The sequence below is a fragment of the Ursus arctos genome, unplaced genomic scaffold, assembly GCF_023065955.2.
Source record: "Ursus arctos isolate Adak ecotype North America unplaced genomic scaffold, UrsArc2.0 scaffold_8, whole genome shotgun sequence".
Classification (NCBI taxonomy): domain Eukaryota; kingdom Metazoa; phylum Chordata; class Mammalia; order Carnivora; family Ursidae; genus Ursus; species Ursus arctos.
Window position 1 is genome coordinate 8,664,630 of NW_026623100.1, and position 26,232 is coordinate 8,690,861.

Here is a 26,232-nt window from a genome sequence, read left to right on the forward strand (position 1 = left end):
TACTACATGGGTCCACTTATATGTGTGTGTTTTTGATTGATAGTACTGTAAATGTATTTTCTCACGGTTTAATGTTTTTTCTCCAGCTTACTTTATTGGCAAATTTTGGGTAGTTGACAATGTGGGAATCTGTGCCTCTAACCTCCATGCTCTTCAAGAGTCAACTGTATACTGCAACTAGAAAAGGAAAACCAAAACACGAAGCGGTTTTATACCTTTATTTGACCATCAGCGATTAGTTCTCGTCCACATTAACTGTCTGTAGATCTGCAAAAGACAACACAGCTAGTCAACTTCCACACCCACACCTCACACTTTAACATTCCAAAACCTTTCCTTGAAGGGTTTAAGGCTAGTATTCCATGACCTTTTTACAACCCAGATATGGGCCCGTTTTGTAACTTCCTCTGCTTTCCCACACCGTGACACAAAGGTTTACTGATTATGCCTGTTACCCATTTCCCTAGTAGAAGGATGCTGGGCATACAGACGCACAATTAAGTATTTGCTGAGACAGATGAATTTGGGTTCTAAAAGGGGTACGGATGCTTTTCTAATCTAAACAGCTTTGTAGGATGGAGTAAACTTACTTTTAAAAGTGGTGACAGGTACATAGGTAACCAGTGTGTAGAGCTTGTTTGGTGAATCTTCATCCTCATTACGTTTTCTGGACAACCGCACACGGATACGGTATGGAACATTCCTAATAAAAAGAAGAACGTGCTGAAGTCAATGCCTCCTATCAAGAAAATAGCTGCCAGTGGTACTGACACCTCCTATCCCCACATCTGTAACATGCTTCTCATGCTCTGTCCTTTGAATCTGCTCAGGCACTACAGGCACAGTTCCCTGGAAAATACACACACCCGCAGGGGGACGTTAAATGCTACCATCTCAGGATGTATACCGGTCTTCGGCAGCAACCACTGATACTCAACCTATGCAGAAACATGGGCCCAAACATGCTAAGTCTTTCCCCTCTTAGCACCAACACCCCCCGCATCTTGGTTATAGGATTTGTCTATGTTCAATGTAAATTCGCAGAAACACCAAAGACTGCAGGCTACATTCAACACACAAGACTAGAGACTGTTCAGTTTCCCTACCTCATGCACACAAGCCCCTCCTCCCTCCCAACCGCAGCAGCATTACAGTGGCCTAGCTCCTTTTATTGGTTTGAGGACACAAAGCGTTCCAACTCAGGACTCCTCTTGGCTTTTGTGACACCACTCCCCGCCTACCAACATCATCTTAAGGGACCTCTTTGCTCCTTTATGAGACAGATCTCCTCTACCAAAAATGCTCAATGCCAGCACAGCATTGAGGGCTCAATCTTAGGTGCCTCTCACTCCAGTTATGAAATACCACACAGATCCAGACAGTCCTGTGTCGTGTGTATCTCTACCCCCACGCCCCACCCCCCTCTCCTCTCCAGCCTCATCACCACCTAGGTCTACTCCAACACCTTACATCATCCTCCACAGCAAAAAGCACCCCCCTGCTTATAAGCAGGACTTCTCAACCGTGGCACTATTGACACATGGGCTGGTAAGTGTTGTGGGAGTGCTGCCTTACACACTGTGGGATGTGTAGCAGTCCTGGACCAGTGGCAACCTCCAGGAATGATACCAAAAGCGCCCCCTGGGGGAGGGTGGGCAAAACTGCCCACCGTAAAAAAAAAAACCCGTGCCAGTGATTTACCATTTTGTCTAGAGATCAACCCAACCTCTTTGCCATGACCTACAAGATGCCACATGGTCTATCCCCTTCCTAACTCTCCAACCTCATTCATTGTTCCAGTCACTTCTACTCCACCTTCACCAACCTGTTCCCAGCTCACACCAAGTTTGTTCTTTGTGCAATGCTCTTACTCAGTTCTCACACTGCTGGCTCATCAGCTGGGTCTCCGTTCAAATCCCACACCAAAGGGCTTCCCTACAGACGCTACACCACCCTCTGAGCCATCATCACATTTTAAGGCAATACTTCCATATGCATTAGCTAATTACTGAACTTACGAACACTGTGCAGAGCTGGTTAAGCTAGTGTAATTACAAAAGTTTTATAAAAAAAATTGTAACATAAATAACTTGAGCACCTTATTCCTTTGGCCCAGACGGCTTTGTTGAGCCTGGTGTCGATGCGCACATCAGGAGTTCCCATCTCCTTCATGGCAAATTTCCGGATCTCTTTGAGTGCCCGAGGGGCACGTTTCTTGAAACCCCTGAGATTCAAAGTAAATAAATGAAATAAGCACAAAATTAAATGAAATATATAACACACACTGTCCTATTTTCAGAAAATCTAAACCAAACCTTAAAATAGGAATAATCCCCTTTTCCACCGCTGTATAACGCGCAGCAGCTAGTATTAATACTGGGGACACAGAAAACGCACAATCCACTTTCAGTGATGTGGGACAGGAGCCCTGCAGATGAGCCTCAGAGATGCTAATGACAGGATACGCCTGAACATAAAACATACATAAAAGTGTCTTCAGATCAAAATATAGATTGTCATATCTTAAGACATGGCATGTTTTTGAAGATCATTCAATACTAATTTAAAGGTTCATTAACTTGGTCTTGACTTAAAGAATAGGGGTGGTCCTAAAATTGTACACATTTCCTCTTGACAAGTTAATTCTATGAAGCTCTCGGCATGTGTCAGGCACTGTCCTAACTCATGTCTGTTCCAACTCTGAAGTACTATTGACTTGTTTACGTGAGGGTACATAAATGCATCTGAATTTCATGTTTTTAGTTAAACAATGCGAAAAAGCACAAACTTTGCTACAGGCTGAAATGGTCAAGCATTTGGACAAGCGAAGACCATTTCTGGGGGTGGGGGAAAGACCCAAGTCTAAAAAGGTGTCCCACCACCTAAGACTGAAGGTCAGAGAAGGGGCCAGGTCAACCATGCACCTCTGTAATCCAATGCAGGGCCCTGCACACACTAGGTGCTCCACTTGTTAAGTGTAGTGAGTTTTATGAAAACCAATAAAAGTAAGACACAGAGCATGCTAGAGTGACTTAATTCTGCTCTAAAACCTTTAGTGACTTCACAGGCTTACAAAAGATGACTGCCTTCCCACCCCACTCTGCTTCTTCTCTTACTGTATCCCCTGCTCCCTTTACTCTACCTTCATCAGCCTCCTTGCTATTTCTAGAACCCATCAAGCACGCTCATTCACTTAAACACCTGACCCCTAGAAATAAAAGGTGCCTGAAATAACAGCAGTAGGTCCAACACACAACATCCAGTTATTCAGGTAGCTTAAGTCGTGATACATGGAGTATGTGACAGTATCAAGTCCTACAGAGAAAAATAAACCAGGGAAGAGAGAGCAGGAACATCAGGGAAAGGGAATGCAGGCTTAAATAAGATGGCCAAGATGATGTTGGAGTCAAGATCTGCAGATCATGACAGCAGCCATTTAAGTATCTGTGAGAAAAGCATTCAGACAGAAGGAAAAAGAGTAAAAATAAAACCAGCTACATGCCTGGTATGATTAAGAAAATAGGTAGCCAGCTCATGTGGAGTCAGAGCAAGAAGTTGGGCTTCTAATCTAAATAAGATGGGAAGCCAGGAGAGTTTGAGAATGGAGTCTGGGGGTGAAGGAGGGAACCAGGAGCAGGGAGCTGCTAACTAACCATCCAAGTGAGAGAGAATGGTGGTGGGACCAGTGCAACTGGTAAAACTGCGCAAGGCAGAGCCAACAGGACATGCGCACTTGACAATGACTAACGCAGGGAAAGCCACAAGAGAAATGGGAAAGTCAGGGTAAAGATGAACGTTAGGAGTTTGGTTTGCGATGCCTCAATATCCAAAGGAACAGCAGCTTTATGTTTGAGCCCTAAGACCAGTTGCTATTACCAAACATAGATGGAAGAGAGACAGAGTCCTGGGGCTCTTCAACATTAAGAGAATGATGGACAGAGGATTACGAGGATGTGAGGAGGAGGGGTGCCTGGGTGGCACAATGAGTTAAGCATCTGATTCTTGGTTTTGGCTCAGGTCCTGAGATTGAGCCCTGCGTTGGGCTCGATGCTCAGCATGGAGTCTGCTTCAGATTCTCTTTCCTCTGCACCTGCCCTGGCTCTCTCTCTCTCAAGTAAGTAAATCTTCAAGAAAAGGATGTGAGGAGGAACCACCAAGTTAGCAGCTAGAGGAGCAATGAGAGAAGCACAAGACTGGAATCTCTGGAAGTAAAATGAATAAAGCATTTCCACAGAAAAATGAACAATAAACTATCAATTGTTACCTATCGAGGAAGGACTGAGAAATGGCCAAAGGATGCAGGTCTTCACTTGGGGGTTTTATAACAAAGCACTAAGTGCTTGAAACACTTGTTTCACACCTATACTTTCAAAAATCCCATCATCCGTGTGGCCTTTAAAACAGCATGCCCTTTCACCCAGTGACTGACTTTCCACCGGGCACTTTTTACCATTTTGTTTCTAAATTTCCTAAGTAAACTAGATAGGGTCTTTGATTTCCTGATCAATCTGGAGAGTCCAGGACTGTGCCTAATACTCAGTTCTAAGTGCCTGATATGCTCCTAAAACGAGAAGTAAACATGGTTACTCCCAAGCAGCATTAATGCACAAAGGCACTGGATTTTTGACCCAGAAGCCATCTGAGACCCCAGGCGAGACACTGCACATGATGCTTCTTGGCTCACACGGGAATGCAGGAAAGCACCAGGCCCAATGTGGGTACGAATGCACATTTAAATCCCTCATAAAATTCGTCTTCCTGAGACAAGAGAATGCCCAGTACAAGGCAAGAAATTTTGTTCCACAGACTGGTGCCTCAACAGACTGTTTGGCTGTGTAACATTTGCTATTAAAAATACCCCCAAATCATCACATCAAAACAGTGCCTTCCATTAGGGGTGCCTGGGTGGCGCAGTCGTTAAGCGGCTGCCTTCGGCTCAGGGCGTGATCCCAGCGTTCTGGGATCGAGCCCCACATCAGGCTCCTCTGCTGGAAGCCTGCTTCTTCCTCTCCCACTCCCCCTGCTTGTGTTCCCTCTCTCGCTGGCTGTCTCTAAATCTGTCAAATGAATAAAAAAAAAAAAACTTAAAAAAAAAAAAAAAAACAGTGCCTTCCATGAGACTCAAGAGGTTGCTGCAATGGCACTGTGGATCGCACGAGAAATCCAGGTGTGACAGTGACCCCACTTGTGCACAATCTGTCTGCAGTGGCTCCCGCTACTAATTCTGGAACGGTGACTAGCCCAGGAGTCCAGAGGTAGAGTGGATGAGAAAACTACTGTATTCCATTTGTTAAATCAAATAAACATTCTCCTTCGGGCACTCATAATATTAACGTGAATGACCATGCTAGTGAAAAGAGCCTACTTCAGGAAAATAATAAAGGAAAATGCAAAGACAGATAGCAGTTTCCTTGACTAAACTATAATCATCTCCCTTAACTAAAAGCCTTGGAAGGCATGGCTTGGAATTCCAGGCTAATAAGGAAAGAAACAAACACCTCTTGGACTCTTTAAATTCCTTCCCAGGGCCTCTACTGACTTGCATGCCCCCAGGAATCGCATTACATCGGGTATCAGGATCTCCCCAGTCGGAGGATTCAGAGGCTCACTGGACTTGAATGGAACACCCGCAGGGGAGTCACTTCGGTTCTTGAACTGGATGCCGTTCAAGAACTCGCAGCAAGAGTGCTGGTATCCTACCAGGAGAGATTCATGGTTTTGGGCATTTACATTTTCCGAGAACGCCCTCGCAGAAGGAACAAGACAGAATTCCAAGTCTCAAGGGAAGACTGAACAAGTGCCCCTCTTCAACTGTCAACTCATCATCTTTCAGGTCCACTGCTCTTTCAAGATTTATCCAATGAAAGAACAGGGATATGTTATCCCTTATCTGAATATGTATTTACTATTAGCAAATTGAGCATTTAACGTTACCCAGGATCAAAGTTAAAAAAAGGGAGAGAAACATGAACTTTGACGTTTGATCATTGTATTAGGGGAATGTGGCCTCTCTGCTGATCTTCTAAGAACCACACTAAGGATACTTCTCAAAGAAACTTTTATTTCTAATGACTTAGTACAACTCTGGATAGTCCTCAGTATTGTTGATTCTGGGGCTGATGTTCCTGTGAGCAGGAACATGACTGGGAGAGGAATGGGGAAGGAGAATTTTGTAGGTATACGCTGGAGTACTGTTTACTTCTCATTGAACAGAGGTATATACATACAAAATTAGGAGATGGGAAGCAGGGTTACCAATTGACCAGGTCTCATTACTTTCCTCTGGGCCAATTACTACTGAGTTCTCCAGCTGAAGAGGCTTTGGGGATAGAATATCCACTGCTGGGAATTCGCTTCTATCCACTGGCAGCTTGAAGGCAGTATCAGCCAGAACCCAGGGATGTTCCGGTCTTGTTTCTGCACACACTCAGGCCTTCCCCAAAGCTCTTCACCAACATTCAAATCTACTTACAGCCACCCCTCAAAACTGGTCCATGACTTTCAGGGGGCAAAGTTAAACCAATCTCTAGGTTACCAGTCATAGCTACCATTTTACAGAATGGTTGTTAAAAGGACCAGAATTTGTGTGGGTCTTTACCTTAACCAGTTAACAAGGTGTTGTTTTTTTATCCCCAAAAGGCATGGACTGTAATTTAGCCCAAGAATTTTGCTACCACTTTCCTCTATTACTCTGAAGGGCTTAATATTGAAATTCTGACTTTAGATACTTGGTCCTCAAGAGCAGGACATTCGGGAGGAGACAAGAATAAGGGGCTCCAATGCAGAAGTCTATAGGCGGCTCAATTAAAATTTGGTCTTGATTTTGAAGCTCTATCTTTAACCTGGCCAGCTGTTTGGCAAGACTGCTATAGCTAACACGCCAAACAAAATTAGTGTTCAGGCACCAATAAGCTCCACATTAGAATGTTATTTTTACTTTAAGAAATATTGCCAACAGACTGTACAGCATGGACAGCAGACAAGACTTAGAGGCCAAACAACTTTCCAGCTTATTTCAATGTTGTTTCTATGTAAACATCAGTGTGAAAATAATCACCTCAACGCCAGAGAATCTAGAATCAGTCACCTTCTCATTTCAATTCTGTATTTGCTTTTGGTGTCTTTTACCTATTGAAACATTTTGTGAACTTTAGAATTAAGGAAAAATTATTTAAGTCCAATTTGAGACTTGAGAATCATATCTGGTTAGAACCCTGGCAGAACTACTTGAAAAAGTTTCTGCAAATTGGGGCTATAGATACTGAATCAAATAATTCTTTCTTCAGCTTAAGGTTACTGTCTCTCTTTACAAGCACGTGATGAAGCCAAATAGGAAATGTGTGTGTGTGTGTGTACACACTAGTGGGGGGAAACTAGCTTGATTGTGGATGTAGGTTTTAAACTTAATATTCTATATTTAAAAAGTACTCTAAATAACCGTATTCAAGAAGAGATTTGGTCTCCACTCTCAGCAGTAAGCACATATGCAGAAGCGGGAAAAACTCACTAAGCATAAGGACTAAAAACCAAATCCTGGACAAAAAACCCCAAGAACTACAACATTCAAAATCATTCCCAATATTCTTGTACATCACAGATCCACAACATTTGCGCAAATACTGCCCTGTAACTCCACTGATACATTCTCTTGTATAACAGTCTCACTTCTGGTATCACCTTCAGCCAGTAAATATTAGTACATATTTGTGTGGGTCAGGAACTGAAGTATAACGTAATCTGTAAGTGTCCACATCCTGGGCTGGACACAGCTTTTTTAGTTAATTGGTTAGCTTTACTGGAGTCTGGAGACATTTTTAAAAGCTTGCTTTCCTTGGTATACACATCTTTTACCCTTTAGCCTGCCCAGGTCTACTCAATCTACAAAGCACCGAGTGAAATGATTTTATCATCAAGTTTCCCTCAATTGGCTCTCCCAGAAACTATTCATCAGTCTCGTGTTTCCAGTCATTAACCTCCGAGGATTACACTTTAAATCCTATAAACCTTAAAGAGGGTCCATGGAATACAGATTTGGGCTTCCGAAGAAGAAATGACCGATTTCTAGACCACCTAGCTTTTCAACAACTAGACAGACCTCCGAGTGACAACCAGACGCACGAGTTCAGAAGCCCCCAACCAGCAAGGCACCAGGCCGACTGCAGGGATACTCACACTCCATGGATACGCTTGTGAATGTTGATGGTGTATTCTCTGGTCACTACTTCGTTGATGGCAGAACGGCCCTTCTTCTTCTCGCCACCCTTCTTCGCGGGAGCCATCTAAACCCAGCGACAAGGAAGTTCAGAGTGGGACCAGCACAAGCCAAGTCCTCCTCCCGAGCCCGGCTTCACGCTGCCACCCTTGGGACGCGTCCGGGTGCAGAGGGTTCGGCCAGGCACCTGAAGCCCCAGGTATGGGCAACGCCAAGCCGGTCACCCCGAGGCCAAACCATCCGTGCCCCTCAGATGCTCCCGCCCCGGAAACCCGTGCAGGCTCAGCTCCCCTGAGCCTGGCCAGTCTCCCCCCTCCCCGCAGGCTACGGGAACCCCTAAACGACGCGAATTTCCGTCCCCCCAGAACGCGGAGTCCCGGGCCGGGCTAGGAGAAATCTCTCTGTCCCGGTCAGCACAATCCCGAGCGAGGATGGAACCAGATTCCTCAAGCCGGGACCCAGCGCTCATACTCACTCTGCCGGAGCCTGGTTGGAAAGGAAGAGCGCGAGGTATTGTGGGAGAGGGAAAGCAGCGTCGCAAGCACGACTTCCGGGTCGCGTGGAGGCGCTTGGAAGGGAGAGGCGAGGCAGCAACGTAAGCAGCGCGCGCCGGGGGAAAAGCGAGCTCACCTCGGGGGCGGGCCCGGGGCGGGCCCGGGGCGGGCCCGGGGCGGGGCCGGGGCGGGCCCGGGGCGGGCCGCGGTTGCGCGCTTCGGCCGCGCTCTCGGCACCCGGCCTCTAGCGGCTTAGTTTCTTCCTCCGCGCTCCGAAGGCGTGGCAGGTTCTCTCGCCTCTTACCCTAAATCTTCAGAGGAAGTAAGAGCCAGGCCCACAGCTGGATGGGAACCGGGCCAGGAAAAGAGGACGCACCTTTGTTGTTCCCGTTCTCTGATTGATTTGGCGACCGTCTGCTGAAGCCGAGTGCGGTGCCGTGACTGACTGGCGGTCCCAGAGAAGTGGGAGACAGCTGCCGCCTTGGCAGGGCTCACGTTGAGGAGGGACACTCCTGAACGCGAGTGCTTACTGTCTTGGACCGTGGAGCCATCCGAGGGTCGTGTCCGGCCCGATGCCTGGGTGGGTCGGGGCGCAGAAAGCAGGGAGGTTTGTGCTGCGCTGGAAGGATGGGCAGGCGGTAGCCAGGCCGAGAAGTGGTGGAGCGAGGCAGTGAATGGTCTGAAGCAGTACGGCTTCGTAGACTGGGCCGGGAGGTGAGATGGTGCGGGGCCTTAAGAGTTTGAGTAATGAATCATTGAAATTGTCGGGAGGGCACTGCCATGATCAGATTTGTTTTAGAATTAATTCAGCTACACTGAAGAATAGATTAGGAGCACGGGGGCAAGACAGTAGCAAGGAAACTAGTAGAAAGAAACTACATAGTAGAGACAAATGAGCTGAATTAAGGCAGTTGCATGGGGATTAGAAAGAAGACTGATTTTATAGTTAAGGAGGTAAAATCAAGAGGATTTGGAGAGAGAGCACCAGTGTAGACTCTACTTTTAAGAGGTGTGGGAGCAGAGGCTGAAGAAATTCGTACCTGTCATTAGAGCAGTAGGAAAAGACTTACTTGAAAAAGTAGCCTAAGTCAGAAGTAAGCCAGAGTGGTCAACAGGCGCTCCATGCTACAGAGTTCAAGTAAGTAAGGCAAATACTGAGATGGGCCCACTAGATTCTGCAAACAGGAGAGTATCAGTGATATTAGCAAGTTTCACTACTGGAGCAATGGGGAGTGGGAAGGAGCCAGATGAGGTCAGAGTAAGAAGTGAGTATGGGGATGGGTAGCTTTCCACCTCTGCTGTTTCTTGGGACATAAAGGCTGGGAGAAAATGTACTGAGGGAGGGGAACAAAAGGCAGGGGACCTGGGGAAGCATTAGGCAGACAGGCTGGACAAGTAGCTTACATATGTGAGAGATGACAGGGAGCTCTGAGGAGGTGCCCAGAGGGATCATTCTAGAGCTTCTGAGAGACCTAATAGCTGGATGTCATCAATCCGGGGATGCTGAGACAGTCACTTGGATCCGTGGGCCCATGCCTTCTTTATTCTTGATGAACTCCCTTACTTCACAGGGGCACACCATGTAGTGGCTTAAGACCGGGAGGATAAGAGCTAGAGTTTTTGAGCCCTCACATATCTGAAGATTTTTATTCAACCCTCAAATTTATTAATACTTTCACTTGTATGGAATTTCAGGTTGAAAATAATTTCTCCCCAGTGTTTTGAAGGCATCCTCCATTGTCTTCTTGCAGTGTGGTTGTTGAGAGGTCATATATCATCACCCTTTGTGATGTTTTATTTTCTTCAGGATCTTCTTGTATCTTGAAAGTTGTGAAATTTCAAGGAAATAGACCCCTCCAGTGGAAATGGACAAAATGCCTGCTCAGCTCTCAACTGTGCTGCCTTAAGTAAAGGTCAAAGAGACAAATAGTAAAAACCATTTGGTTTGAAGGGCTGATAATCATCAGCCTGACTGGGGCTCTCATGTTTCAGTCTAGCCCTGCAGGCTCTTCCAGCTTCTTCTCAGCCAAGCCTCAGGGGGGTCAGGCCAGTCTACTGCTGGCCTCCCACAGACCAAAACCTTTAAGATGAACTTTGTGTCCTTTTTAAGTCTCCAGTATTTGTTAGCTGGGCTTCTCTCCCATGTCTTTTATTACCAGGGGATCCTTAAAATGAGACAGGATCTGAATGTTTCCCTGTGGGGGCAGCAAGGAAGAAGACCCCGGTCTCGAGGGGGCAACAAACCCTAAGTGCTAGACGGTCTTTTGAGGTAGATTTGTGTTGGGCTCAGCTGGATGGTCCAATGAGACTTCCTAAGAAAAGCCAATGGAAGATTTTTAAGATGAAAGGGGTGTGGTGGTGCAGAAGGAAGGCTCTAAAGGAAGATGTGTCCAGTAGCAGCATTCCAAAACTTGTGTATTCCAGAGTTCGAATTTCAGCCACTTCTCATGAGCCAAGACTTTACAGTTTTCCAAAGAGAAAGGTCATGGTTTTTCTGGAAACAAGACAGGGTTGCAAAACAACCTTTTAATGAGCAGAATTAAATGAATCGAAAGCTTAGGGATTAAACTTCCCCTGATGTTATGTGGGTTTAAAGAAATGTGGCACAATAAAGAGTTTTCTGAGTTTATCCAGATTCTGAACACGTGTAAGATTTAAGCAATGCTGAATTAAATTAGTAGCATGCTATACTCCACCCTCTTTCAGTGGCTTCCACCTAGAAACTCCTAGGACAATAAATATGCTGTTTCCATGAAAAATCTTGCTTTACTTAGAAGGATTCTGACAGCCAATTAAAATTCAAATACAGAAAGATTTATAAACCTTTGAATTTACAAAACAGCTCGATTACAAAATAGTTCATCTAGTTTCACACAGACTTTTTTGTGGTGTCTAAATGTGGTGAGTCTCCCGATCGGATAAAATGTGGGGCGATGATCGGTGGAAGCCCGTGGTGCAGGCCGTGAAAGGTTTCACCCAAGACAGAACAAAGGCGATAGAAGTTTATTGAATACATGGCAAGGGAGCAGCAGGCAGGACAGCAAAGGAGAGGCTGTCTGCAGTGAGGTAGTGGGTGGGGGCTGTTTTTAAAGAGGGAGGGTGAGGAGGTATGGCCCTTTTTTGGTAAGTAGCCCATTGGTTAGTTAGGGCCTTTGGATATTTTGAGGTGGGTCATCTGCTGGGCCTGTCTGTATTCAGCCAGGGGGTCGTTGTGGGGGCCCTTTCTATATTCCATTGCTCAAGCCTGTTTGCCTAAAAGCAGCCTCTACATTTTTATTTTTAATTTCATTTTAAGTAGGTTCCATGCCTAACGTGGAACTCTTGACCCAAAGATCAAGAGTCGCATGCTCCACTGACAGAGGCAGCCAGGCATCCCCAGAGTTTTTGTTTTTTATTTTTAATTAAAAATAATTTTTTTTAAGATTACTTATTTGTCAGAGAGGGAGAGAGCACCAAAGCGAGTGAGCACGTGCAAGCAGGGGGAACGGCAGGCAGAGGGAGAAGCAAGTTCGGAGCCCAATGTGGGACCCGATCCCAGGACCCTGGGATCAAGACCTGAGCTGAAGGCAGTCACTTAACCAACTGAGCCACCCAGGCGTCCCAGAGTTTTTGTTTTAAAAAGAGAGTTCGTGGGGTGCCTGGGTGGCTCAATTGGTTAAGCGTCCAACTCTTGATTTCGGCTCAGGTCATGATCTCAGGGTTGTGGGATCAAGTCCCAGGGTGGGCTCTGCGCTGTGTGTGGAGCCTGCTTGGGATTCTCTTTCTTCCTCTCCCTCTGCAGCCCCCCCCCCAAATAAATAAATAAAGGGTTCATTTCTGATACCTTTAAAGAATAAATGACCCGAAGGCATGCAAAACATAGACTTACCTTTTTTCAGGAATACAATCGTGTGAACAATAAAACTCTCGTGCCATCCAAAAGTGATCCTTGTCATAGGACAGAGGAGCTCCCCTTTCACAGGGAAGCAGGAGGAAGTGCAGAGCTACAGCGATGGAGCAAGGAAAGGAACTTCGTTCTCTTGGACCAGCGTTTGTGGCAAGGGCTGTGCTGAGACATCCCCACCCGAGTGGGTCTCCATCCTCACGTCACGGTGATGAACCCTCGTGCGGAAGGGGTGGGGGGAGACCTCTGTAGTTGGCAGAAGCCTCCTAGATGCTGCTGCTATATCTCCCCCCCCCCCCATCAACACAAGGTGCGTACGCACCTCTCACACACAGACACACGAACCCCGCGAGCATCCCTGGTAGCTAAGCGCTGGCACGGGGAGCCCATGAACTCCAGCCCAGGTGAGGTTAATTATGGGCTGGGACTGCCTCGATGCAGAACGTCTCCGTCATCTCCACAGACTCCCTACGTCTATAAGGCTGAGATGTTTCCAGGAGCTCCTTCGGTTTCTGTTTGCTGTGCTGTCATCTTCACGGTGAACCATCGCTTTTTTTCAGGCACAATCTTTAACTGGGAAGGTCACGGGAACCTGATGGGCTGGTGCACGTGTTGCGGCTCAGAAAACCTAATGCCATTACCTGGTTCGTTCATTGCTTGCTTTCACCTTTGCTCTACCTTCGATTATCCTTAGGAACGTCTTGAAATAAAAAAGAAATTTTAAAAATGAAGAAAAGATGTATGCATGCATAGATGACAAGGGACAGAAACTGCCTCCAGAGAAAATTGTACAAATTTGTTAATTTATTACAAAATGGCCACTCACAGAAAAACACAAGAAAACTTTTATACTTTTATATCTGGGAAAGGAACTGGTGTCTCAGATACAAAATAATTTACACATAATCCATACAATTTTATTTTATATAGAAATAGGTCATTATTACAACAGCTGTACAATTCACTACACTTCGTCTTTTAATTACATAAAATCTTTTCTTTAGAAACATCTCAACATAACAAAACATACAAAAAAAGCAAAGTGCATTTTGAAAAGGAGAATCCAATCCTCAGTCTTCTCATGAAAGATCTGTAGAAAGATGCAGCATTCTGACTCAAGGGGCCGGCGCACGCTGGGGTTTCCTCGGGGGCCTGGAGCTCCCCGGGCCTGCCTGGTTTGGGAAACCTCTTCCTCCAATTCTGTCTTGGAGTTCCCGACAGAATTCCGGAATATCAGCTGCATGATTGTGCTTTGCTTTGAGTCCGCCTTTGCAGTTGCAATCAAGGAAGTAAACAGGAACAGTCCAGTGTTCTATTTAGGGGAAACAATAATGACCAGAAAGAGCCTCCTTTCATCAGGGTTCAGGCCAGAGGGTGTGGGTCTGCGGCCTGGTTAACAAGGACCGGCTCTGCCGTCTGATTGGTGGGCTGTTTTTGTTCCTGCGGTCTCCAAGTGAAGTCATGAGACCTTCTTATTTTTAAAACCTGAAAGTGCCTAAGTTATCTCCTCTGTGCAGCTGTGCAAATTAAAACAAAAACCACCATTTAAAAATAATGAAAAATAATCTCTTTATTCTCTCTCTTCAACAGATCTCTGACCCAGTGCTTCTCGAATGCAAAGGAAAGAGGATCAAGAGAGTGAAGGCCAGCTAGCAAGTGTGGACAGACCACAGCCAGCTAGAGGGACCAGTACGCTCTCGGGAGGGCGAGGCGAGACGTGCCATCTGCTAAGTGAACTGAGTAACGACACTTACGTGGGGCACTCGGGTCCCATCCGAGTATGGCTGTAGAGTGTGCCCAAGAAACACAGAGGCTAGGGAAACACGGCCAGTACTCTGATCATTTTCCACATGCCAGCCACTGTGCCCTGGAGATGGTTACCATCCAGGAGTTCTGAAATGTATGCAGTGTGCACAAAAGCCAAGGGTTTAAACTCCTCTCCCCAATTCCTGTGGCCACCCCCATGGTCCGTCCATTGGTTAAAGCTGATTGTGACCCCACTGAGGTGCCAGGGCACTACCGGGGTGGCTGCTGGAGGCCGGAGGACTCAGATAGGCTGCTGACCCTTCGGGGAGGGCGTGAGGGCTGGGGCGGCGGGGGGTAGCCCAGGGTCCCTGGCTGTTGCGAGTAGGTGGAGAGAAGTAGCGAGTCCCGCTGCTCACTGTGCAGAGAGGTTGGCGCCTGTACCTGGAAAGAAAGGACAAAGGGCTAGAGGACTCACCTCCGTGACTGGGAGAGTGGTGCTGTCTTGTGGTGGCAGGACCTTGGGAGGAAGGTAGGTGGGGAAGAAGGAGCCAGATGGCTATGAATTCGGAGCCAAGCTCTCTGCTAGCAGTAGGGGTTCCTTTGGGCCAGTGGGCCAGGGACCAGGCTTTGGGGCATGGTTTCCCGAACAGGTGAACATGAGGTATATTTTGGGATGCTGGGACCTGAGACCACATGCAGATTGACAGGGCAGAAACCAAACACACATGCAGTCTATATACTTTTCACCACGGTCCCTGATTCTGTAACCACTCCCAAATGCGGCCATTTGCCAGCGTCCTAATTTGAAGCTCAGAAACTTCAACTGGTCAAACCTAAACTTTGGAACCTTCAGTCCCATCCCCCACTATTCACATACATGAAATCTCCCCCGTCCAAACCACCCAGTGCACCCCAGGCACAGCGGCCCCTCCACTTTGGCTCAGGCTGTCTCTCTTGTTGGAACACTGTCCCTTCCTCTCCATTCACTTCATCTGCACTTTGGCTCTGCAGGAGGTGCCCCCGGGGCCTTCCTCCACGAAGGCCTCCAGCCACAGTGCTCTTACTGGCACAAACCCAGAGCCTGGGTGCTCTCTGGGAGATCCCCTCTCCCCACACTGCACCATGAGGTCCCTGGAGGCCAGCGAGAAGGCCCAAATTCTCTGTGTCTTCTTAGCCCCATGTCTTGGAGGAACAGGTCCCCATCAACATGTTTGCTGCCAGGGCTGAAGAAAGACGCGGGAGGCCTCTAACGCTGCCCAGACCATCCCTGCTTTCTCACTTCACCTGTGCCCATCTGCAATCACTTGTGTCCTGCAAAATGACATGACATGCAAAGCTCAAGTCTTGAGTTGCCTGCCCCTATGCTTGAGGCCAGGGAACTTTGAAAAGTATATCACAGATGGGTTAACATCTTTGGAATTAAATTGCATTCAAGACCATCAATGAGGACACTCTTCATCTTTGTCCCACTGTCCTTAAAATGTCTCAGTCCCAACACTCTCCTCTGGCTTTGGAGATGCCCAAGCCGGGAGGCAGAGAGAAGGGAAAGTCCTGCCCTGCCCTGTGGTGGGGACTGGAGGTCAGGGAGGATGTGCAAAGGACAGGCGCAGGGCTGGGGCAGGAAGGAGTGCTCCAGGCATATGTCAGACGAAAGGCCAGAGGCTCCGCAGACACTTCTGGTCCCATCTGAACACCAACCACTGGCTCTCACCCTCCCTCTTTCCGGTGTGTTTGGCACTTGCTTAAAGTAAACAGTGACCACATGTAAAAGTGCCCCACATTTTCCTGGAAAGCCCCAACTTTGTGCCACATTATTGTATTTATCAAGCAAGTTCAATGAATATTTACCTAAATGTGATTTAATTTGTATTTGTATAAGGCTTCGTGTATAAACACACCAACATTCTGACACACACAGTAATCGGTGTCTGATATTTGCTCTCAAAAATATGGACACCATAATAACAATTGCTTCATGATGATGAATCTTTTGATTCAGATTTGCCCCACACTCTCTCAAATTCCAAACTACACACAAAGCATACTAGATACAAATTTTGTAAATAGTGTTTGTCAGCTGGAATAGCGTTAAAGATGGATCTTTTAAGCACATAACCATATGAAGCATAATAGCTGAGTCTAAATTTCTCCTACTAAATATACAAAGACTCTATAAACTGTAAGTATTATCAACTTCATAAACTATAAAGCCTCCAATGCAAATCTGCCTGGGGCTAGTTTCGGAACTGAGGACTGGAACCACGCTGAAAGCCAGGGAGGGAAGGCCTGTCAGGCCGGGCTGTGGAGCTGCGGCCTGTGCCTGGGCGCATGCGTGCGGCGGTGCCCACCTGCAGGAAGTGCTGTGGCTGCTGCTGGGCCTGTGCGGGCTGCAGGGGTGACTGCCGGGAGGCGGGGAAGCTGGCCTGGGGCACCGCCTGTCCCATCAGCAGGACAGGGGGTGAGGTGCTGCTGCTGGTGGTGCGCATGTCTGCATTTGGAAACACGGCCTGGCTCTGTGGATACCTGTTTGGTCACATGTGGGAAGGAGAAAACAGACTTTTAAGAAAGAGGTGTTGACGTGACACCAACAGCACAGGCAACAAAAGGACAAACAGACTGGACTTTGTCAAAATCAAAAACTTTGGTGCATCAAAGGACACTATCCACGGACTGAGAAGGACGCCTATGAAAAAATATTTGTGAATCATATATCTAACAAGGGACTGCTATCCAGAATATTAAAAAAAAATTCCTACAACTCAACAACAACAACAAAACAGCCCGACTACAAAAGTGGGCAAAGGGTTTGAACAGATATTTCTCTCAAAAAAAGATACAAATGGTCAATAAGCACAGAAAAAGATGCTTAACATCCTTAGACATTAGGGAAACACAAATCAAAATCAAAATGAGATACCACTTCATAGCTGTTACGATGGCTATTATGAAAAAAACAAACCCAAAACAGTAAGTGTTGATGAGAATGTGGAGAAATTGGAACCTTTGTGCACTAATAGAAATGTAAAATGGGGGGCACCTGGGTGGCTCAGTTGGTTAAGTGTCTGACTGTTGATTTCGGCTCAGGTCATGTTCTCAGGATTGTGAGATTGAGCCCCAAGTTGGGCTCCATGCTGAGTGTGGAGCCTGCTTAAGATTCTCCCTCTCCATTAGCCCCTCCCCCTCATTCTTGCTCTAAAAAATAAGTAAATAAAAATTTTAAAAAAATGTAAAATGGTACGGCCACTATGGAAAACAGAATGGCAGTTCCTCAAAAAATTAAGCATAGAATTACCATGTGATCCATCAATTCCACTCCTGGGTATATACCCCAGCAAAGAGGAAAGCAGGGACTCAAGCAGATATTCATACACCCGTGTTTGTAGCAACATTATTCACAATAGCCAAAGAGTAGAAGCAACCCAAGTATCCATTGATGGGTGAACGGATACGCAAAATATGGTATATATACATAATGGAATATTATTCAGTCTTAAAAAGGAAGTGTAAATTCTGACACGTGCTAGAGCATGGCTGAACCTTAAGGACATTATACTGAGTGAAGTAAGCCAGTCACGAAAGGACAAATACATCGTGACTGCCCTTAGAGGAGACCCCTAGAGGAGTCAGAGTCATAAGAAAAGGCAGACTGTGGGGCTACAGGGTAGAGGCAACGGGGCGTTAGTGTGTAATGCGGGTCAGAGTCTCAGTTTGGGGAGATGAAGAGGTTCTGGAGACGCGCGTGGTGACGGTGAACGTCACTGGACGGTATACTCAGAGTTAAAATGGTCATATTTATGTGACATATATGTCCTACCACAATTAAAAGTAAAAAAGAAAAAGGTGTTGATGATCATGGGCCATGAACAAGAGGCAGACGAAGGCCATTTAGGAAAGCTCCAGAGGAGCACAGAGTCGAAACAGGTGTTTAAAGACGCTAGAGAAAAGTCCATTTTGCATTAGATTTTTGGGAATTTCTATTTCTCTCCGTCATTTGTAACAAGACGAGGCATAGGTCACATCTGGAAGAGACGGTAGAGGAGAAGGGGAGGGCAGAAATTATCGGGCTGACCCTAAACGGCAGAGTTCCAGAGGGAAGGATTCCCATTTTGCCTAGTTCACTGCATCCTGAGCATCTCTGGAAAGCGATGTAACAAGAGTCTTTGTTTTGTCCAACTGAGAGCACCATCAGACAACGTAAAGGCGGCTTCCCGAGGTGCACGTTCCCTGTCTCGCCCCCACGGGGTTTTTACTGGGGTAAAATGAAATACTTCAGGTACGGGCCCCGGCTCCTCCGAAATGTTCGGTAACCATCCACTGCTACCGTAAGCGCTGGCTGAGGGGGGAGGCAGGAGGAAAGGCTTCTAGGGGCCGGTCCCAGGGGATGGCATGGGGACACTAGCTAGCACTGTCCCAGCGAACTGCTGACACACGCTCAGCCAGGGTTTAGACAAGAAAGACGTCTGGGAGGTAGTTCTACTTCTGCCTCATGTCAAAGAGCTAGGAACTATTTTCCTGCAGCTTTTCCAGTACCCACTCCTATCTCCAGTACCCTTTGTCCCGAGTAATGAAACCAACAATGGAGCAAAGCTGCTTCCGGACGTGGGGACTGCCAGGCGCGAGGAGCCTGGGGGAAGGAGAAGGCTGTGTGTCGGGGGGGAAAGGAGAACCCCCATCTGCAGGGTTTCACAGTCCCGCGGCTCGGCGCCAGAGCCACAGAGGAGGCGAGCTCCAAGTGTGCCTGTGGAATGTGCCAGCGTCTGCTGGTCAGATGGAGCCACGGGAGGGCCCTGGGGAAGGGGATCATGCTACGTTTACCTGCGATATTCCCATAAAGTTGTCTGAAGATGACGACAGGGGGTATAATTAATCGTTTCCTTCAGGTCCTGTTCTGAGCATGGGATGCTGACACAGTTTCATCTTCTTGAATGGGAAACGGAAGAAAAGCTAAGGGGGGGGGGGTGTCCCTGCAAAGGGTGTGGGCACACTTTGACCTTGCCTTTGGTGCGACACGCACGAGGAGCGCTGCTGGTCCAGGCCGATGAGAACCCTGCCAGCCCGAGAGCGCTCAGTGCGGCTCTCTGCCTCCTCCCTCCACCCGGGGCCACCTACTTGACTTGCCGTCCAGTCCTGCTGACCTCTGAGGGCTGCCTCGCGTCACAGGACCCAGGCATCATGGGCTGGATGGGCTGGCTCAGCAATAGCCTTGGAGCAGGAGGAGATAAATGGGAAACTTGAATCAGCACCCAAACTGCAGACCTGCTGGCGACGGCAGCACCTGCCGGCCCGGCGGGGCCCTTTCTGGCTGCCCCTGATCCCCACGGCGCCTGCTCTGCTCTCAGAGGATGGTGAGTGCAGCCATCCAAGCCCCGGCCCTCTCTGGCCACTCTGTTGGCTGGGATCACCTGAACTCTGCCTCCATCTAGGGCAGCAGGGAGGCTCAAATGGTCACTGGAAAGTCGCACCTCAGCTGTCCTTCAAACCAGGGCAGTCTCTGTACCTGAGCTGCCGATCGTGGCTGAAGTCCGGGCTGGGCTGGCACTGGCTGCCGTCCTGGGAGGCAGAAGCGAGCGTGGTCAGGCTCAGAGCTGGCGGGAGCACCGCCGTGGCGCTGCTGAACTGGGGCGTCAAGCTGCTCACCGAGTGGCCGCTTCCCTGCATCATCTGCGAGCTTCGCATTGGCCTCGGGCCCTGGAGCAATCATGTTCATGAGAGAGGTAAAACTCAGACTCAACTCTGGAGCCATCTCTCCAGGAACCCGCCTTCCCAGAATCCCTTTCGTCCACCCACCTCGGCCCTCCCTCTAACTCAGGACCCACGAATTTTTAAACTATTTTGATCTTGTGACTGTTCCCTATTGGATCATAAGCACCCCAAGGATTCTTTGGGTCCCTTGGGACTAGAATGGTGTCAGGCTCTCAGCATGTAAGGGAAATGTGAATGGAACCGAACTACCTCTGCTTCACCAATTCCACTGCCAACACCTGGACCTCCTTGCTGTTTCTTTCCGACTCACCAGGACTACTCTTGCCTCTGGGCCTTTGCACTGCCTGATCCCCTTCATGTGGAATGCTCTTCCCCCTAATACCGGTATGGTTCATTCTCTCGTCCCCTCAGGTCTTTGCTCAAATGCTATCTTCTCTAAGAGAAGGCCACCTGTTTAAAACTCCAGCCCACCCCCCCACCTCCACCAGAGGTCCTGCATCACCACTTGACAGGTTATGATCTTTACTTGTTTGCCTCTCTCTCCCGACTTGGATCAGAGATGCCTTTTTTCTTTTCTCTTTTGTTCACTGCTGTGCCTCAGTGCTTAGAACTCAGGGGAGCACTCAACAAATGTTGAGTGAAATCGTAAATGAATGAGGGAATGGGCTTGGATTTGCTTTTGCTTTTTGGATTTTCCACTGTTCGCAGACTGTCCATTCATATGACAGCGCGACAGTGTTTAACTCTCCAAGGATCTACGAAACCTTTCAATGTTAGTGTAGGTCCTTCCTCAGTTTTTTCTTTTCCAGATTCTTCTTGGCTATTCTCATTAATTTTTCTCTTGACCTTTAGAACCAAAAGGCTGCGTTTTAAAGGAAAACCCTTAAGCCTGGGTGAAGATGGGCCAAACTCCAGTGCACTTTTGTGTGTACTTTTCCACCTTTTATGGTACGTTATCTGTTTATATTTCCAGAGTCCCCAAGACCAGTCTTTATTCCCATCTGTTCCCCTGGGGGATGGTGAATGAGAGAGGCCCAGCAGATATTTACTGGACCCATGATGACAGTGATGCCAATATGAGGCTTGAGGAGAGGCTGTATCTTGCCTTTGAATCTTTGATCTTCCAGAAGCAGGGGCTTAAGACTTCTTCATTGCATTCAAGTGCCATTGATTGATGGGTGACTGTCAGGTTGCAAGGTCACCGGTGCCTTGTAATAGGTGGTAATGGCTGTGAGGGAAGGGCTTGGTGGGGAATCTGGGGGACTGGGAGGGGCGCGCTGGAATGAACGGAAGTGGACAACCTGTGTTCTCACACTGAAAATGGCTAAAACCAAGAGCAGATGATGAGGACGGGGGACACACGCATGGGGATATATGGCTGTCAGTGTGAGTGTCTGGGTGTCCGTATGTCCTTCCCACCCCGGTCAGGATCAAAGCTGAAAGTTTCAGCTGCAGCAGGATACCTTTGAGGTATTTTAATATATTAATAAAACAAGGAAGGAAACTAGTACAGCTTGGGGCTTCAAAGCATCTTAGAATAAGGAAAGGAAAACCCTGCACCACCATAATCGAGCTCTGGTCACAGAAGAGGAATGGCTGGATAGGCTTCCAGGCCAGGGAGACCGCAGGCCTCAAGCGTGCCCTGGTCTGCTTCGGTGGCCAGGACGGAGTGTGAGGACGAGCGTGCTCACCTGGGTTGCTATCACGCTGGATTCTCTGAGCAGGTGCTGGTTCGCTACCTGAGCAGAGCCCATCTGCCCTGGAAGCTGAGGGCTGGCCACGAGCTGGGGCTGGGAGCCTGGGGCCGACCTCTGCTGGAGTTGCTGCTGGGCCTCAGGACGCGGGGCACTGCTGAAGCTCAGGGATACGGCCGGCTGCTGCAGAAACATCTGGAAGCAGAACAGGACGGCCTTTGAGATTGGGGTCACAGGTGCGTTTGCCTTCACACACCAAGGTGTCTGCACCTTCTTCATATTCCCTCTCCGCGGCAAGAGGTCCGCTTTCTTGCTCTCTTTTGAGCAAGACCTGCCTGGGAAGAATTCATTCACTCAACATGGGGGCATTGGATGATACCAGGAGCACAGTGCGAGGGCCCTGGAGATGGAGCAGTAGATTGGAGGGACACTGTCCCTGGCTTTGAGAAGCTTATGGTCTACTGATGCAGGTCTAACAGTATGAAAGACACTTAGACCCAGATGGCCTATAAATAACTTGACACACTCGTATAGAGCCTGGGCTGGCTTATTGGTTCCTTATGAGGAGAGAGAACTATCTTGTGAATAGAATGAATGGTGGCCGAGGATGGGCTCATGGAGCCACGGGCTGCACCACCCTGGCAGGAAGACCAGGCCACTGACCGGGGTGCGTACCCACATTGCGGTTGGCATCTCCAAGCCAGTGCTCCCAGCTGAGATGGCAAATCTGCTCCCATTAACGAGGTGACTCTGCATTCCCAGGAAGGAGGATGTGATACCTTGGCCTGGCAATCTTAATTTGAAAGGTTTAAGGGAATTTGATCAAGTTTGTAGAAAGTTTGTTTGTGAGAACCTCGATCTACTTCATTTGTCAGTCTGGTATATTTGATTTAAAAGAATTAAGCGCTTAGATTTCACTTCTAAAGTTTACATGTCCGCCTTGTTAGGCACATGAAATGTTTGAAGGATTGAGGTATATCGAACTTGTAGATTCATGGCTTTTGTAGATAATGTTATTTATAATTTGTTGAATTTATAAACGAATTGAACATAAATAAAAACAAGAGCACTATTTTTAGACCAGATTTGTAAATAAAATGTCATCTGTAAATTGACTCTGAAGGCCTAAGAAGAACAGCTTTAATACTTTTAATCATCATTTAAACCTAAGACCTGTAACCAGCTCTTTCAACCAAAGGTCCTCATGGGCGTTGAAAACTGACATTATCTAATGTAATGGATTCTTGACAAGCAGTACGCTCCCCTCCCTTTTAGGCCTGGAGCTTTGAGTTTTTCAGGAGGGAGGCCCTCTGCTTTCCAGCATCTGGGGTTTTAACCCCGCTTCCAGTACTCAGCTCAGAACAACCTCCAAACCATTAGAGAACGACACGCTGATGTTGGCTGAGTGACCGAGTGACCGAGGGATTATGGAAAGGCGGAGGCAGAACCATGCTGAGCAGACCCTGCAGGAGCACTTAGGGATCAGTTAGTTCAAGAATGTGCCTCATGGGGGAGGTCGAGCTGCCTCTCAGAGGCCTGAGGTAGGTGGGTGGCTGAACCGGACCAGGTCCCCACCTGGTGCCCTTTCCACCACCCCGCCTGATCTCCCCACTGTCCAGTCACACCCCCAGACCTATCCCCAACAGAGAGGTTTTGAATGAGAGCTCTTTGTCACGTTAGAAATTAAGAAGAATTTTCTGGGTATCCATCATCTCAGATTCTGTTCAGGGATTAATACTTCACGTGTTCCCTGTTCTCTATTATAATATAGCTTATTTATAGCACATATGGTGACCTACACTTCATCACTTCTGATTAGATTTCAAGTCAATGCAAACTTTATTTATGATAGGCAGTAGAATGTAGCTTCAATCACACACTTTAGTTCAGATTCCAGCCCCATCGTGTACTACTGGTATGACCTTGGGCAATTTTCATGACTTTTCAAAGCTTTAGTTTCTTCATTAATAAAACAGTGACATCAAGAGCACATAGCTTGTAAAGGGTTAAATAAGATTTATGCTGAGACATAGTCAGGGCTCAATCAGTGTTAGATAGTAACAATATTTAAAATGAAGAAAGGAGGGACGTCTGGATGGCTCAGTTGGTTAAGTGTCTACCTTCAGCTCAGGTCATGATCCCAGGGTCCTGGGATCGAATCCTGCATCGGGCTCCCTGCTCAGCAGGGAGCCTGCTTCTTCCTCTGCCTGCTGCTCCCACTACCAGTGCACTCTCTCTGACGAGTAAATAAATAAAAAATCTTTAAAAAAAATGAGAAAAAAGGAGCTCTTTGTTCCCTTGCCTCTTTGGGCATACAAAATCTATCTAAGCAATGAATGAATGGAAGACATAAATGAATGAGTAAACAAATAAATGAGGCTTTTGCTCAGAGAAGGGCAAACTGTTTCTGCTTGTGTCATGTCAGAGACTGCTGGGTCTGCTGCTGTCTCATTGATGTGTGCCTTCTGAGGGCAGAAGTCACTCTCCACCCGTCCTGTGTATCTCTGTATTCCCTCCATGCCTAGCCAAGTGCTGATACATAATGGGTGTCTGCGGAATGGAGGGATGGACGAAGGGATGGAAAGAAGGATGGATGGATGGGAGTATGGAAAGATGAATGGAGGGTTGAATGGGTGGATAAATGAAGGAGTGATGAGTGAATAGATGGATGGATGGGTGGATGGAGGAAAGGAAGGAAAGATGGATGGTTGAAAGAACTAATCAAGGAACACATTTGCCATTGCTACAGGTGCCCTTCCAGGCATTTCTTTGAGTAGCCAGCAGATGGCGCGCATACTCTCAAAAAGAGAGCAGGAGGCGTCCTCTGGAGGGCAGGGAGTGACTGCCTTTCACCAGAACAGCTCTCCCCAAGCAGCATCCTTCATGACTCCATCTAGGTGCAAACACCAACACCTTAGAGCACCTCTCCCTCATAATCCAATCTCTTCTTTCTTTTTTAAAATTGTACTCAGCAAGCATCACGTGCACACATAGGCTCAGTGAAAGCTCCGGGGCACTGAAGTCAAGTGGGAAAGTCCACCTTCGTTTGGGTAACAGATTCTGTGGGGGACGATCCTGGTTTGCCCCTGTGCACATCCATGCCTCTGTTTTATCCACAACGAAGTAGAATTTTGTGGCTTACGAAGATGACTTCTTAAACAGCACCACGGTCAACTTTATAGAAAGTGTGAGAAAAATAGCTCCCTAATTCATGTAGAAAAGGTTAGCAGAGAAAAAAAAAAAGCTTTTAATTTTTAAGAATAAACCAATCGTATGCTCACTGTGGTTTTTCATTATTCTAATCTGCTTACTTTCACCAATACTTATTATCACAGAACATCTTAGAAATACACAAAATAGAGGTATAAGGAAACCTCGTGCATCATCATTAGGCTTCAACGATTATCAACGTTTTGCCATTCTTACTTAATCTCTCCCCCCCACCTTTTCGGAGAAGGGATGGAGTAATTTTTACTTGGTTATTCTCTATGCTTGAACTACGCATTTTTTTTTAAACGAATATCACACTTTGGTTAAACATTTTGGAATGTATTTCTTTAAATCTGTCAACCTGTAAAACTACAAGAAGGCAGACTGCTTGAGGAAAAGTTCTCTGGTTGGACTTTCTGTGGATTTCCATGTTCTTTGGAAAATTCCACTGCAAAGATAAGGTCACAAGAATGCAAATGGGAGGAACACACTGGAGGTCTTGATTTCCACATCAACCCTTACAAAACTCAGGTGCTCTGTAGCCATATACATTTTGGGGGGTAACAAAATGCATCCGACACGAGATAAAAAAAAGAAGAATTCTTTATAACAAGGAGGGAAAGAGATAACCTTGTGTCGCCTGTTATTTTAGAATTCAGCCTGAATGTGGAAAAGGCAGGAAATAGAAAAGCCCGGGCTCTGAGGAGGATGTTCATACGCCTACCTTGCTTTTAGCAGTTTCTGGCTCAATTTTCCCCTTCCTGTTAGTGTAAAAATTCCATTCAAGTAATTGGAGTCAGGCAAGTTCTGCCAATCAGGCCCTGGATCAGTGAGAAAACATTACAGCTGGGAAAGAATAAGTAAAAAGGGACTTTGACACCTTGATGACTCCATTTCTTTTCCTGTAAACACTGTGGTCCTCTCCCTGGTCCATTCCGGGGTGCGGCCGAGGAGGCGGGGCAGCTGCAGAGCTGTGGGCGTGGCTGGACGCTCCGCCCCCGACCCGGTAGGCAGGGCTGTGCGTGTGCCGCTGTTCTCTGTCTTCCGAGCCACCGGGAGCCAGCCCTGGGACCAGGGTCTGTGCAGGGGCACGTAGTGTCCGGAAAGCCGGCCGGCAGTGCCTCCGCACCCCGCCCGTGGCAGGCAGGATGGCAGGCAGCAGGTGTCTCCCGCTGCCCAGCAACGCCACCCCATCACGCGTTATCTCAGCGCACACCAGCTGGGCGCTGCACCCGCACAGAGCCTGCCCATCGCCCCCGAGAGGGTCTGTGTGGACGGTGCCCGGGAAGT

The 26,232-nt window shown here is 47.5% G+C and overlaps 2 protein-coding genes and 1 long non-coding RNA gene across 3 annotated transcripts in view; 1 reads left to right on the plus strand and 2 right to left on the minus strand.

The window, feature by feature from the left end:
• Window positions 1-203: 203 nt before the first annotated feature.
• Window positions 204-8,782, minus strand: RPL31 (ribosomal protein L31). The gene is made up of 5 exons (XM_026488101.4): window positions 8,688-8,782; window positions 8,173-8,279; window positions 2,099-2,224; window positions 591-703; window positions 204-267 (listed from the first exon to the last, which is right to left on the minus strand). The coding sequence occupies exons 2-5, from the start codon at window positions 8,277-8,279 to the stop codon at window positions 236-238; spliced, it is 378 nt and encodes a 125-aa protein (XP_026343886.1). The 5' UTR covers window positions 8,688-8,782; the 3' UTR covers window positions 204-235.
• Window positions 8,783-8,913: 131 nt separating this feature from the next.
• LOC123000287 (uncharacterized) lies at window positions 8,914-15,778 on the plus strand. Its single transcript, XR_006408197.3, has 3 exons — window positions 8,914-9,286; window positions 13,150-13,233; window positions 14,180-15,778. It is a non-coding gene; the product is annotated as an uncharacterized LOC123000287 (long non-coding RNA).
• Window positions 13,073-26,232, minus strand: part of NPAS2 (neuronal PAS domain protein 2) — a 154,625-nt gene continuing 141,465 nt past the window's right edge. Inside the window, exons 17-21 of the mRNA XM_026488020.4 lie at window positions 21,730-21,927; window positions 19,833-20,023; window positions 19,445-19,537; window positions 16,684-16,858; window positions 13,073-14,776 (exon numbers count right to left, since the gene is read on the minus strand). Of these exons, the coding sequence (XP_026343805.2) occupies window positions 14,606-14,776; window positions 16,684-16,858; window positions 19,445-19,537; window positions 19,833-20,023; window positions 21,730-21,927 (828 nt within the window). The 3' untranslated portion in view covers window positions 13,073-14,605. The remainder of the gene's footprint in view (window positions 14,777-16,683; window positions 16,859-19,444; window positions 19,538-19,832; window positions 20,024-21,729; window positions 21,928-26,232) is intronic.

Coding starts and splice junctions, on each gene's coding strand:
- RPL31 (XM_026488101.4), bottom strand. CDS start 8,279: ATGGCTCCCGCGAAGAAGGGTGGCGAGAAGAAGAAGGGCCGTTCTGCC. Junction 704..2,098: donor GTCTGGGCCAAAGGAATAAG/GTGCTCAAGTTA, acceptor TCTTTTTATTAG/GAATGTTCCATACCGTATCC. Junction 268..590: donor ACCTGTCACCACTTTTAAAA/GTAAGTTTACTC, acceptor TGTCTTTTGCAG/ATCTACAGACAGTTAATGTG.